This window comes from Lynx canadensis, chromosome A2, assembly GCF_007474595.2.
Source record: "Lynx canadensis isolate LIC74 chromosome A2, mLynCan4.pri.v2, whole genome shotgun sequence".
Taxonomy (NCBI): Eukaryota; Metazoa; Chordata; class Mammalia; order Carnivora; family Felidae; genus Lynx; species Lynx canadensis.
The window spans coordinates 118,105,192-118,118,711 of NC_044304.2; the positions used below are offsets into that span (position 1 = coordinate 118,105,192).

Consider the following 13,520-nt stretch of genomic DNA (forward strand, 5'->3'; position numbering starts at 1 on the left):
CTGGTTAGAGCGTGGACTCTACCATAAGCCTAGGCTCGAATCCCACACTGGCCACCTACCAGCTCTGTGACCCTGACCAAATTATTTAACCTCAGTTAATCCTCAGTTTTCCCAACAGCAAAATAAACAGAGCTAATAGTAGTCCCTACCTCACAGAGTTGCTGCTGGACCAGTTAATATAGCTAAAGCGCTTAGAATAGCACTCTCTATATAGGTGTTTGCTGTTGTTATTTAAAAGAAGCTGAGAAAGGTATTGCACGTATTTCATTTCACCTAAATGTCTCTTTTAAAACATCTGAAAGAAAAAAAAATATCTTTTCCTCCCTTCAAAACTCTCACAACCCTAATGGTCTTAACTTCTCCAGAAATTCTACATTACCTTGGCTGATAAATATTTCCTAAAATGAAAAGCCACATAAATTTTCATCTCTTTCCTAATTCAATAAAACACAACTGTGTTAACTTTTAGGGAATTCTGGAATTTGGAGCATTCGGCAAATAATAAAATAGATAGAATTACACAGTCTTAGACTGTAAATATTAAAATGCTCAGTTAGCCTTTCTCCCTTTGTCTTCAGTTTATTCTGTACTAAAAAGGGGGTATAAAATGGCCCCTAAAACCCTTCCACAATAGAAGTCAGTATGATTGAACCCCAATACTACCTTTATCACTTCCATAATAATAGAATACAGTTTTGCTGAGGGCACACCACCGTTTCTGCCATTCGAATCCCAGAAAGCTGTGATCTACAATAAAAGGGGGAAAGGAACAGTTTAGATACTATGTATTACATATACAGTATAAATGTAACACTGTTAAAATGAAAAATCTGTTAATGTGACTTCTAAGGTTTCCGCCAGCTCTAAAATTCTATGACTAATTAACTTGTAGCTTCTTCTCCAAGGGACAAGCAAACAAAACCAAAAAACAAAAACAAAGCTAAAAGGAATAAAGTGAAGCAGAGATGGGACTGCGACACTTGTGGCTAACACACCTTCCTGACAGGGACAGTCAAAAGGACATCTGACTACACAGCTTTGAGAGAAGGGATTCATCTGGGTCTCCTTTTCTCATCTGTTAAAAAGGGTGGGGGGAAGGGGGGGAGGAGGTGACCTAGATGACTGCTACTATCTCTCTCAGCTTTAAAATTCAGCTAAGAAACCAAGGGAAGCAAATGGAATATAATAGAAAGGCCCAAGGGGACTACCTGGGAGAAAAGCAAAATGGTAATGAAGGGACTTTCTGTTTTCTGTTTCCCATATAATACCACCACCTCCATAGTTCATTTCCATTATATGTTGGTGCTGAAAGAGCGAGACCATATGGTCAACTCCCAATTATCATGGCCAATGGAGAGGAACACTGAATGAATAACAGAAAATGGCAGACAATATGCCAGGCTTGATCGGAATCATAGCAGACATGGTGTAAGCCAGGTCAGGTGTGGGATAACCTGCTGCTCAGCTGGGTGGGAGAATGGTGAGAAATCCCATCCTTGCGAATACAGTCATGGCCCGCAGCCCTCCTCTAAGAGGCAGGAAACAGCTCCTGAATCATTTACAAATAATCAAGATTGGCAACCAGAAACCTGACCAAGTGTTCTGTTATTAAAAATCCTACAGAGGGGCGCCTGGGTGGCGCAGTCGGTTGGGCGTCCGACTTCAGCCAGGTCACGATCTCGCGGTCCGGGAGTTCGAGCCCCGCGTCGGGCTCTGGGCTGATGGCTCAGAGCCTGGAGCCTGTTTCCGATTCTGTGTCTCCCTCTCTCTCTGCTCCTCCCCCCGTTCATGCTCTGTCTCTCTCTGTCCCAAAAATAAATAAACGTTGAAAAAAAAAAAAATCCTACAGAGCGGGGTGCCTGCATGGCTCATTTGGTTAGGTGTCCAACTTGTTGGTTTCAGCTCGGGTTATCATCTCATGAAATATGGGTTCAAGCCCCACATTGGACTCCACACTGACAGTGCAGAGCCTGCTTGGGATTTGCTGTCTCTCCCTCTCTCTCTGCTCCTCCCCCGCTCATTCGCTCTCTCTTGCTCTCAGAATAAGTAAACTTTAAAAAAAAATTATATAGAACTAAAAACTGTATTTTGTGGTTTGGATAATGTTATTCAGATTTTCTTACAGTCTTAAAACTCTTTAATCACCTAAAGAGAATATTGGCTCCACATGTATACTGCAAGCATGTTTTATGCAAGGATAAAGCCATTTTTAGATTTTTCATTAGAATCTTACAGTTTACCTTTTCTACGTTTCTCAAGGTAGCCAGCCTTTAAAACAAAAGGAAGGTCCTGTGCTGCAATTGGAGGAAACTGGTTTCCTGTAGGAAGTAGAAGAGGGAAAAAAAGTAGTGAGTAATCCATCTTAGAAAAACCAAGTACCAGGGGCGCCTGGGTGGCGCAGTCGGTTAAGCGTCCGACTTCAGCCAGGTCATGATCTCGCGGTCCGTGAGTTTGAGCCCCGCGTCAGGCTCTGGGCTGATAGCTCAGAGCCTGGAGCCTGTTTCCGATTCTGTGTCTCCCTCTCTCTCTGCCCCTCCCCTGTTCATGCTCTGTCTCTCTCTGTCCCAAAAATAAATAAACGTTGAAAAAAAAAATTAAAAAAAAAAAAAAAAAAAAAAAAGAAAAACCAAGTACCAGACTGCATTAGATTCAGCATTCTTTTCGTTACCGAAATTATTTAAATTCGAGTCTATTAGCTTTGTCCATTCATAAACTTGTCCCTCTCCTATAAATCTCAAGAGCAAAAAAGTGTTCTGAGCGCCTATATTTTAATATATTATGCTCCTTCAAATACAGTAATATTATGTAGCTAGATAATCTCTACAGGGCAATACTTTACGATCTACCTTCTATAAGGAAACAATCGGGGAACTATTATCAATGAATGCCATAAACCCCTGAGAGACAAGTTAGGAATTTTAAACAAATCACATATGCTTCTTTACATTTATATTAGATTAACTCTTCAAGGATTTTAATGCTTGTTGATTTTTACCTGCGTATCTCCATTCCTACCAAATAAATCATAAAATGATTTTTCCCAAAAAATCAAATGCCAAAATTGGTTTCCCTAAATACATAGCAAATACTATCTCTTCTTGGTTGTACTCAAGAGAAACCTTGTAGACATTCAACTGAATGCTTTAGGTTTTTCTAGGACATCTGAGAGTCCAAAACTAGGTTAAAGATCTAAAGAACTATCACAAACAAATATTAGATACCTACAAAAAAATGAAAGATTAAGCCAAAAGTTAAGTCAATTAGAATCATATATTCATGGTCATGAATAATAGGTTACTCAATAATTTCACAAGTGTTCAATATTTTTACAAACTTCATTAGAAATATAATACAGTTATCTCAGCATTTTACTAGAATTCTAACAAGTGAAAACAACCAATCCAATACAAGTTTTTGTGGAATACACCCAATGGAAAAAACATCAATACAGCTTATGATTTTTTTTAAAGTGTTTTTTTTTAAAGGAAGGAAGTTTATTATGTACAAATAGTAGGAAGTTTATAATGTACAGATTCATCACAGAATTACCAGGTTAAGTTTTTTGTTTTTTTAATAATAGTATAGGGATCACAGTAATTATAAAATCAGATTTTTTTCTTCAAGAAATAATGTTTAAAATAAAGATATTTGTCTTTAAGAAATAAAGCTGAAACTAAACCAAGGGGCACCATGGTGGCTCGGTCAATTGAGCGTCCAACTCGATTTTGACTCAGGTCATGATCCCAGGGTCGTGGGAATCCAGCCCTGTGTTGGGCTGCACACTGCACATGGAGTCTGCTTAAGATTCTCTCTCTCCTCCCTCTCTTTCTTGCTCACTCTTGCTCTCTCTCTCTCCCTCTGCTTCTCTCCCTCCCTCCCTCCCTGTCTCTCTAAAATTAATTAATTAAAGTACCAAGTTCAGTTCCCTGGCAGATCAATTTTACTCAATGAACAAACAATTATCATTAAATATACCTTTAAACAGTGCACTGATGTTGAAATGTATATAAAATTTTAGGGAGAGCCAATGTAAACATCTGAGTAGTTGTCAGTCAACGTATCCGTGTTTCCTTTTCTCAGAATAAATTTGATCCATACAAAGGTAAAGTTATTTACTATAGTATCTTTGTACATAAAATAAAGATCACATAAAGAATCTTATTTTGTGAACAAGTCCTAGTCAACCACTAAATTAAAGAAGGTAACTATGGGGGCGCCTGGGTGGCGCAGTCGGTTTAAGCGTCTGACTTCAGCCAGGTCATGATCTCGCGGTCCGGGAGTTCGAGCCCCGCGTCAGGCTCTGGGCTGATTGGCTCAGAGCCTGGAGCCTGTTTCCGACTCTGTGTCTCCCTCTCTCTCTCTGCCCCTCCCCCGTTCATGCTCTGTCTCTCTCTGTCCCAAAAATAAATAATAAACGTTGAAAAAAAAAAAATTAAAAAAAAAAAAAAAGGTAACTATGGTTTGATTTAGGTGTTTAAAAAAGAAAAAATAATGACGACATAGCACTTTTTTTTTTAACCTAGGCTACACTGACAAAAAGTAAACAGAAATATTGTATCGTACAGAAACATGAAATTCTAGCTAACATAAAATTATTTAGGAAAATTTTCTTTCTAAATAAGATTCCTGAAAATAAAGGATTCACTTCTCCAACTAGCAGGATCATAGTTTAATTTCTGTGGCTCTTTGCTTGTGCTCAGGCTTTTACATAATTGGGATGTAGAATTCTTAAGTCAACTACACAAAATCTCATTGCAAGAAGCATCATACGGGTGGCATTTCAGAATGAGAAAGCAAAACACATTCATTAATATTTTAACACGATTGTTGTATGTCATGAAAAAATTTAAAAATGGTTTGTTCACAGTAGTAAAACCAAGAATATTCACTGCACACATCCTATAAATTTCTGTATCTTTAAGATGATGGAAACAAACTCTAAAGCACTGTTCGTCTTAGATAAAATTAAACTGTAGAAGAAGAGGCCACTTTTCCATCTTAAGGTCTGATGCTGCTGCTTTAACTGGACATGGGAGGCATTAATTACCTCCACGTGGCTAATAAGGCTCACTGCGAAGTCGTCCCATGACTCTCTCACTTCCATTGGGGCATAAAAATGTTCTTCACATAAAAAATAAACACTCTAAATCCTAAGAGAAAACTTTTTCTGAAGGGAAACAGGTGCCTTTAGCATAATTTTCCAGTTTAGAAATGTACTGGTCCAAAAAAAAAAAAAAAAAAAAGGAGGAGAGAGGAAAGAGGAGTAATAACATGAAAAGGGAATGAGAAGTTAGTAAGTGAATATACACATAACCTAGTGCTTTTGCCTTAAAGATTTCCACCTGATAAATCACAATAATTTTGATGTCACAAGCAATACTTATATGAACTTCAATTTCATGTTTTCTAATATAAAATCTTTATGTCATTCCTAAAGGGGGAAAAAAAATCAAGTTTTTCTCACTGAAATCTCATTTTCCTAAATTGCTATTTGTCCAATATCTAGGATTTGCTTCAATGCACGTGTGAAGTTTTTAAAGTGTATTATTTATGTTTTATATGCATTTATATGTGCATTAATGTGCACATGTGAATTTTTTTCAAAAAAGGTTTATTTTTAAATTTTTTTTTCAATGTTTTTTATTTATTTTTTGGGACAGAGAGAGACAGAGCCATGAACGGGGGAGGGGCAGAGACACAGGGAGACACAGAATCGGAAACAGGCTCCAGGCTCTGAGCCATCAGCCCAGAGCCCGACGTGGGGCTCGAACTCACGGACCGCGAGGATCGTGACCCGGGCTGAAGTCCGGACGCTTTAACCGGACTGCGCCACCCAGGCGCCCCTCAAAAAAGGTTTATAACAGTAATCCCTTTAAGGACTTTAGATTTTTAAGTTCTTAGAAGAACCATTTGAATTACTTGCATAGCACCATAACTATATAAACACTTCATACTTTTTAATGGTAGAATTGAAATTGGTAACAAGATATGACAAGTGGTAATTTCTCTTTAAAAACATGCATTCTCACATCAGTTAGACTGCATATCACTACACCTACAAAGGTCAACGGTATGTCACCATTGAAGAACACGCAGATTGATCCAAAGAGTTAAGAGTCTGCAAATGTAGGTACAACGATACACGAAAGAAAAGGAAGGTGAAGCTAATATAAACCTGTCTGGCAGGCAACAACACAGAGCCGCTAAACATTTGCCAAACACCAAAATTACATTATCTCACTACAGGAAACTATGCAACATAGCCAATTACACAACCACAAATTCACAATTACGCTGCCAGTTCTGTTTCACTATCAAAATTCATGCCTTGTCCCCGAAATCAGTTTAGCACGGAGCCTGAATACTTTGGCACATAGTAGGCTTTTATTAAATGTTAGTTTTCATTATCACAAATAAATATCAGTACTACATGTTAGTGTAACTGTACCTATTAATACAAACGAAGGGGTTCCAATGTAACTGTAAGACTACTTAACAATGCCTAGAGAATTTTAATCAGAAAGATGGAAAAAAGCATGATTTGGTAACTGCATGGGTTAAGCATTATAGTTATTTTTAAAGCAGTTCAAAGATTTCCTTTTGGTTAGGTGAAAGTCAGTTGATGAAGAAATTATATTCTAACTAAGAGGAGAAAAAAATTAACCCGTTCTCTAGGGCAGCCTATTTATATGGCAGACAATTACTTCATAGGTTAAGTGGCCACAAGTTTTTGGTACTCTGAGACAATAAGCATATACTGACAAAGATTAGTTTCCTTTTTATAAAACGAGCACAGGGGCACCTGGGTGGCGCAGTCAGTTAAGCGTTCCGACTTCAGCCAGGTCACGATCTTTGCGGTCCGTGAGTTTGAGCCCCGCGTCGGGCTCCTGGGCTGATGCTCAGAGCCTGGAGCCTGTTTCCGTTTCTGTTTCTGTGTCTCCTCTCTCTCTGCCCCTCTGCACCGTTCATGCTCTGTCTCTCTCTGTCCCAAACAATTAATAAAACATTGAAAAAAAAAAAAACGAGCATGTATTTCTATATAATACTACTGGCTTTCTAAAGCTAGATCAAATATTAGACTCCCTACAAGAATGGCCAAGGAATGGGTCTTTTTCCGATTTATAATTTGGGAATTTCAAACATGCAAATGCTAACAAACAAGGGGTCACAATGAATTCAATAAACAGAATCAAGTGCCTACTATATTCCTAGCAACTCAGTGGGAAAAGGCAGAAGTGGAATTTTCTTATACTTAGGGTGGTATTTTTATGGACAGGGCCACTTTTAAAAAAAGATAACTCAAGAGTTCAAAAATTGTCTGGAAAATTTTGCCTTAAAAATAAACATGTAGTATACCAGCAAGCTAAAGGAGTAGATCCTAGAAGCTGAAAAAAAATGGAGAATTCCAAGTATTTAAAATAAAAAACCAATTACCTAAAAACTAAGGTATTGCCCAATCTTAGCAAACTTTATTATGTTATTGTTTTAACATTTTTCCTTGAATCTAAGAAGAAAAATACTTGAATGCTTAATACCTGCCATGTATTTAAGAAGTTAAAGTTTTAACTATTTACTTAACTAAATTTTTCGAAGTGAAAATAATTTATTTCAACTTCAAGGAAAAATATGAATTTTCTTTTTCTAGGAGTATCACTTAGGTATATTTCACATACTTGGCTGGGTATAAAACCTATCTTAGCACGTAAGGTAGACAGGTGCATTCCTGCAGACGGGATAGGAAAAAAGTGGAAAAATAGGTGTAGACCACAGAATGTTTACTTGAAATTACACCACAAAATGATTAAACTCAGAAGAAAAGACTTTGAACATCCTGGGAATCCCTTCAGTAGAAGAGGGGAGCAGGGGTGAGGAAGAAGAGAGCGAGTTACGAGTTGGGGGGTGGGGAAGAGTTGAGGGAAGAGAGAGGGCTGACCATCCTTTCTTTTTTGTACGTCTTTTCTCAAAATAATCTAAATAAACAAAATCTTGCTTAATTCACAATGTTGTCTGGCACTGAGTGTCTCAATGCACAATTCCTGGGCCCTCTCCAACACTACCATAGTCACCTAATCCACCTCCTCCTCTCTCTCGCTCTCTCGTCTCTCTCTCTCACACACACACCCACACACACCACACACACACACACACACACTTGCAAGTATATCCCTGTCTGACACCTCTTTAAACACATTTATTTTTTTCTAAGACTTACAGTGAGGCACCAATTCTGAAGCACAATTTAGAGAGTTCTTTTTTTAATCTGTAGGAGTTCTAACTACTAAGTCCTGGAATTAGCTTTTTATTTAGTTCCTTTCTGCCTACCTAGCGCTTCATGTCGAACTATGAATAAGAGTCAAGAGATGAGAGTGTCTTCAGGGACATTTTCAAAATAGACAACGCTTTTCATTACCTTTTTTATTTTTTGGTATGCAACTTTGGGGTCCGTTTAAATTGCTACACTTCTAAGGAATCCAAAGCCTCATTTTTACTATCTATTATCAACAAATTCTTACTGGATTTATGAGTTTGCTGTGTTAATATGTTCACAGTTTTATGATTCTTCAATCTAGACTTTGTATAAAATCCCTGCTAGGTTTCTGAATATCACCTTTTACTGGTTTTGATCTACGTCATCTTTTATTTGGCTTTTCCCTTTTACTACTTAGCATTGTTAGTTTTCACTATGAACATTAAACTTTCAATCAATATAATTTTTCCCCTCCACTTTTACACAACTGATTCCTCTTCCCTAATACTAGGGGGAAAAGGAGATATGTAAAAGACTGGTTTTACTCATGAGAATTTTCACCCTGGAGTTTGGATCTTCATCTACTGTAACCACACAATGGGTTTTCCTTGAACCGCAAAAAGTTAAGGACAAGTTCCTCAACAATATCTTTTATTCTCTCAATTTATATGAATAAAACATCCATGAGTTTATCTAAATCTTTTAAAATTCTTCACTTTTGCCCGACAGTTGGGATACTGAGTTCCATGAAGTGGCTACCTCTTTGAAGGGATAGGGCTTCCTTTTTATCTCTTCTAAACTTCAATGTGATAAACTTTTTAAAATGCCTTGTCATTCCAGCAGTGCTAAATTTGATAAACAGACACCATCCCCATTTTTTATATAGCTATCCACTTAGTGATTACTTTATACTTAAAACACATATTAGGCTTCGATTTTCCAAAAATATTAATCATTTTCTCATTTCATGCTGGCAACACCCTCTTCTACCTTGATCAACTCAGGGGTTATTTTATTGTCTAGATTAACTTCTCTAGTTCAAGTTCTTTTTTTTTCTTTTTTTTTTTTAAGTTTATTTATTTTGAGAGAGAGAGAGAGAGTACACAAGCAAGGGACAACCAGAGAGAGGGGTGGAGGGGGAGAGAATCTCAAGCAGGCTCCACACTGTCAGTGCAGAGCCCAACACGGGGCTCATCTCCATGAACCATGAGATCATGACCTGAGCCGAAATCAAAGAGTCGGACACCTAACTGACTAAGCCACCCAGGTGTCCCTCAAGTTCATTTTTCTTAAGAAGCAGTCATCAGAACTAAGGTCTATTTTCAGATGTCAGTATTTCATCATTGTAATTTTGTGTAAAAGTAAAAAATGCTTTCCGCTTTGTTTCCTGTATTTTTCCAAATGATGTCCAGTATCTTGTAGCGACTTCTGGCCGCGTGAAGGGTACACTGAGTACTTAGCTTTAGGAAACAGTCTATAAATGAGCTTCATTCAGTTCCCAGAGCTATTACTGGCTCAGAACTCATTATTCCACAAGTACAAGTTAATCACGTTTTACTTAACATTTGCACAAACATTAGATGCCATTTTCCCTGTTTCTAGAGAATATATAATAGACACAAAGACACACATACACACAAAAATAGATACAAAGACGTAGAGTTGCTGACACTTTTTTCTTATTCTAAAAAACTTTTACAAAATTTCACTAGTATACCTGTAAAATAAAACAAAGCAAAACAGAAAGTCTATCTCCTAGCAAGGGAGAGAAACCTAAATTTAACTTGGATATAAATATTAAATAAAATGGTTTTATGCTATAGCAGCCAGCTAGAGCAGTTTTACATTGATACTGATTTTAAGATGCGTGCTATAGGTTAGAGAGGTCTGTAATGACATCCCAGCACTGCAAATCTGTGACCTTCCTTGGGTCACTAAGCCTCTCTGGGTTATCAGTTTCTCATCTAAAACGTGAAAAAAAACCACAACAAAAAAACAAACAGATCAATCATCTCTAGGCCCTCCCAATCCTAGGGTCTATGAAACATATCCACATAAGGTTTTTCTTGTTCTTTCGGTAACAAATGGCCAAGGACCAAGGGGTTCAACTTTCAAAGATATCAAATGTGGAAACTGTACATCACATATTTTTTGCAGAGGAACTGATAACTTTCTTTAGATCTAGCAAGGAATTATTTTCTGTCATTTCACAGGTTTGATTTCTAGCTAGAATCTTGGCCTGGAATACCTGTGAAAGAAAGATATACATTAAATATTTTTCATATCCTAGAATTCTCCCCTCCACATATAAAATTTGGAATTTCAAATCATTTTAATCAGTGTTTTTAGTGGCAAAAGAAAATTATTATGTGTTCAATGGACATATAAACAATAATAACCTTTAAAAGAAGAATCACTACAGTAACTAAAATAATTGTTAATTATGTTAGCCTAGCATGCTCCTTTCACAGAGCTTGTTTCTCCCTTCCCATTATTATTTTTTCAGAAAGGACTAACCAATATGCTAGTACTGGTGATCTCTAAGACTAACAATATTTCTTTAAAAAAAAATAGGCTCGGGGTGCCTGGGGCTCAGTCAGTTAAGCATCCGACTTCAGCTCAGATCACGATCTCAGGGTCCGTGAGTTTGAGCCCCGCATCGGGCTCTGTGCTGACAGCTCAGAGCCTGGAGCCTGCTTCGGATTCTGTGTCTCCCTCTCTCTGCTCCTCCCCCACTCGTGCTCTGTCTCTCTGTCTCTCAAAAGATAAATAAATATTTAAACAATTTTTTTTAAAAAAGGAAAAAAATAGGCTCATATCATGCTTAGACACAAAAATGGTCAGCTTCCTCTTATAGACCACGGAATTCCCAAGGAGATTAAGCCTTCGGGACAAGGCTTTGAAGACTGATACAGTGGCCCACGGGATGACACTGGGGGGGAGGGGCAAAAGCAGAGGCTGCAACTCACAGGTTTGCCAATTAGGGTAATTTTATTTAAGGTCAGCTCACTGGCAACCTTATTCCACCTGCAATCTAATTCCCGCTTGCCAAGTAAATATTCACACATTCAAGGATAAGAATGTGGACTTCTCTGGGGGGCTAGTATTGTACCTACTGTATCCCTCATCACACATACCAATTGGCTACTGGTTTTACGTGTGTGTGTGTGTATGTGTGCATGCGTGTGTGTGGTGTGTGTGTGTGGTAATATCCACCTATCTTAATCATCTTCTGTCACAAAAATTAAACTCAGAAAAAAAGTGCCACCTTTTAAAAAGTCTCTGATATACAAATACTTTGAGAGAATGAGATACAAGCTTAAAATGGAATATACTTTTCCTTCAGTTAAAAATAAAATTCTAGGGGCGCCGGTGGCTCAGTCGGTTGACCGTCTGACTTTAGCTCAGGTCATGATCTTGCTGTCTGTGAGTTCAAGCTCCGCGTCGGGCTCCGTGCTGACAGCTGGGAGCCTGGAGCATGTTTCAGATTCTGTACTCCCTCTCTCTCGCCCCTCCCCAACTCATGTTCTGTCTGTCTGTCTCTGTCAAAAATAATAACATTAAAAAATTAAAATATATATATAAATAAATAAAATAAAATTCTAAATATCATAATTTCACAGATACTCTAAATAATATAAAAGATATACAATTATGAGCTGAATTTAATTTGATGTTCATCTTTAACACAAAAAGGCGCCCCTAATCTGATTTGCATCTTAGAATTGTGGTTAAAGCCTTGGGTCTTGGATTCAAATTGCAGCTGACCATTAGCCCTGGGGCTTAGACAAGTTACTCAATTTTGTTACCTTTACTTTCCCAATCTTTGAATATAAGTAATAATGGAGAATTACTGTGTAGACTTAGTAGGGTAGCACTAAGATAACTCGAAGACATGTTAGTTCTTATTATTTATTACTGTAAATGGCAATTCAAATTTGCCAAGTCCAGTGTTCCATACACAAGAAAACAAGAAAGCTGAAATGATAAAACAACTACAATAAAATATGAAAGCCAAATACCTCTTAACAATGCCAATTTCTTTCCAGCTGTAGATATTGGCCAAAAAAAAATGATGCATGAAAAAAATATTTGATGGTATTGTACATAGTAAAGATTAGGATAAATGAAAAGGAACACTCCATTCACTTGTTAAATAAATATTTGCCAGTGTATTACATGCCAGGCCATTTCTAATATTACCCAAGGTAGGCAGCCAGGAAAAAAAACTGAACCTCACTGAAAACTTGTTGAAAGCATTTTTTTAAAAAGTCAAATAACTTACGTATAAAATTTAATAAATAACTAAAATTGGTCTTCCTCCTTCCTTCCCTATACCTCTGTATGAAACACAACATTTGCCATATCCTTAGACTATAGTTCTAAGCATTCTTTTTTTAAAGCATCATAATTTAAATAGCAAATACATATAAGCAAATATCAGCATGGTTCGGTAAGGTAATAACAATTGCAACAACTAACATTATTAAGCCTTAACCACTAGTTAAACTTGACACAGCATCATCTCATTTCCTTCCCACATTGCCCCAAGAAGGAGGCATTATCAGTGCAGTTACTAATGGGAAACCAAGGTCACACAGTGAGCAGTGGAACCAGGACCTCCAGGTCGTCCATCAAAGCCTCCCTTCCCTGAAATGCTATGTTCTATCATTGATCAGATAAGTGAATGCCATCTACGGGAAACTGTATAAGAAAACAGCATTGAACTACTACTCTACAGCATTAAGTATCACAATTATTACAGTTAATTCCTTAACAGTAACAGAATGATATATTTAAAATACTTAATTAAATTATAGGATATCTGTTTCATTTCTACAAGATTTTAGAGAAGTCAATTTTGGTTCCTAAAAATGTCTTTAAAAAGACTCCATTCTAGTTTAAACAAACACACCACACACACACACACACACACACACACACACACAAGGAACAAATCAGAAAAGGGAAAACAGACTGTATAGAAGGAAAATGAGATTTTTTATGTGACTAAAAGGTATCTAACAATTACACAAAATAAGAAATGAATATAATTAAGGGGCACTGGGTGGCTCAGTTGGTTAAGCATCCGACTTCGGCTCAGGTCACAATCTCGTGATTTATGAGTTCAAGCCCTGCACCGGGCTCTGTGCTGACAGCTCAGGGCCTGGAGACTGCTTCAGATTCTGTGTCTCCCTCTCTCTCTGCCCCTCTCCTGTTCGTGCTCTGTCTGTCTCTCTTTCAAAATAAATAAACATTAAAAATTTTTTTT

General features: G+C 37.4%; 1 protein-coding gene across 2 annotated transcripts in view; it reads right to left on the reverse strand.

Moving 5' to 3' along the window:
- The window catches only part of SKAP2 (src kinase associated phosphoprotein 2), a 184,856-nt gene that overhangs the window by 69,880 nt on the left and 101,456 nt on the right, over positions 1-13,520 (reverse strand). For both annotated transcript variants that reach the window (XM_030308134.2, XM_030308135.1), the window contains exons 5-6: positions 2,241-2,318; positions 664-747 (exon numbers count right to left, since the gene is read on the reverse strand). In XM_030308134.2, coding sequence (XP_030163994.1) covers positions 664-747; positions 2,241-2,318 — 162 coding nt within the window. The remainder of the gene's footprint in view (positions 1-663; positions 748-2,240; positions 2,319-13,520) is intronic.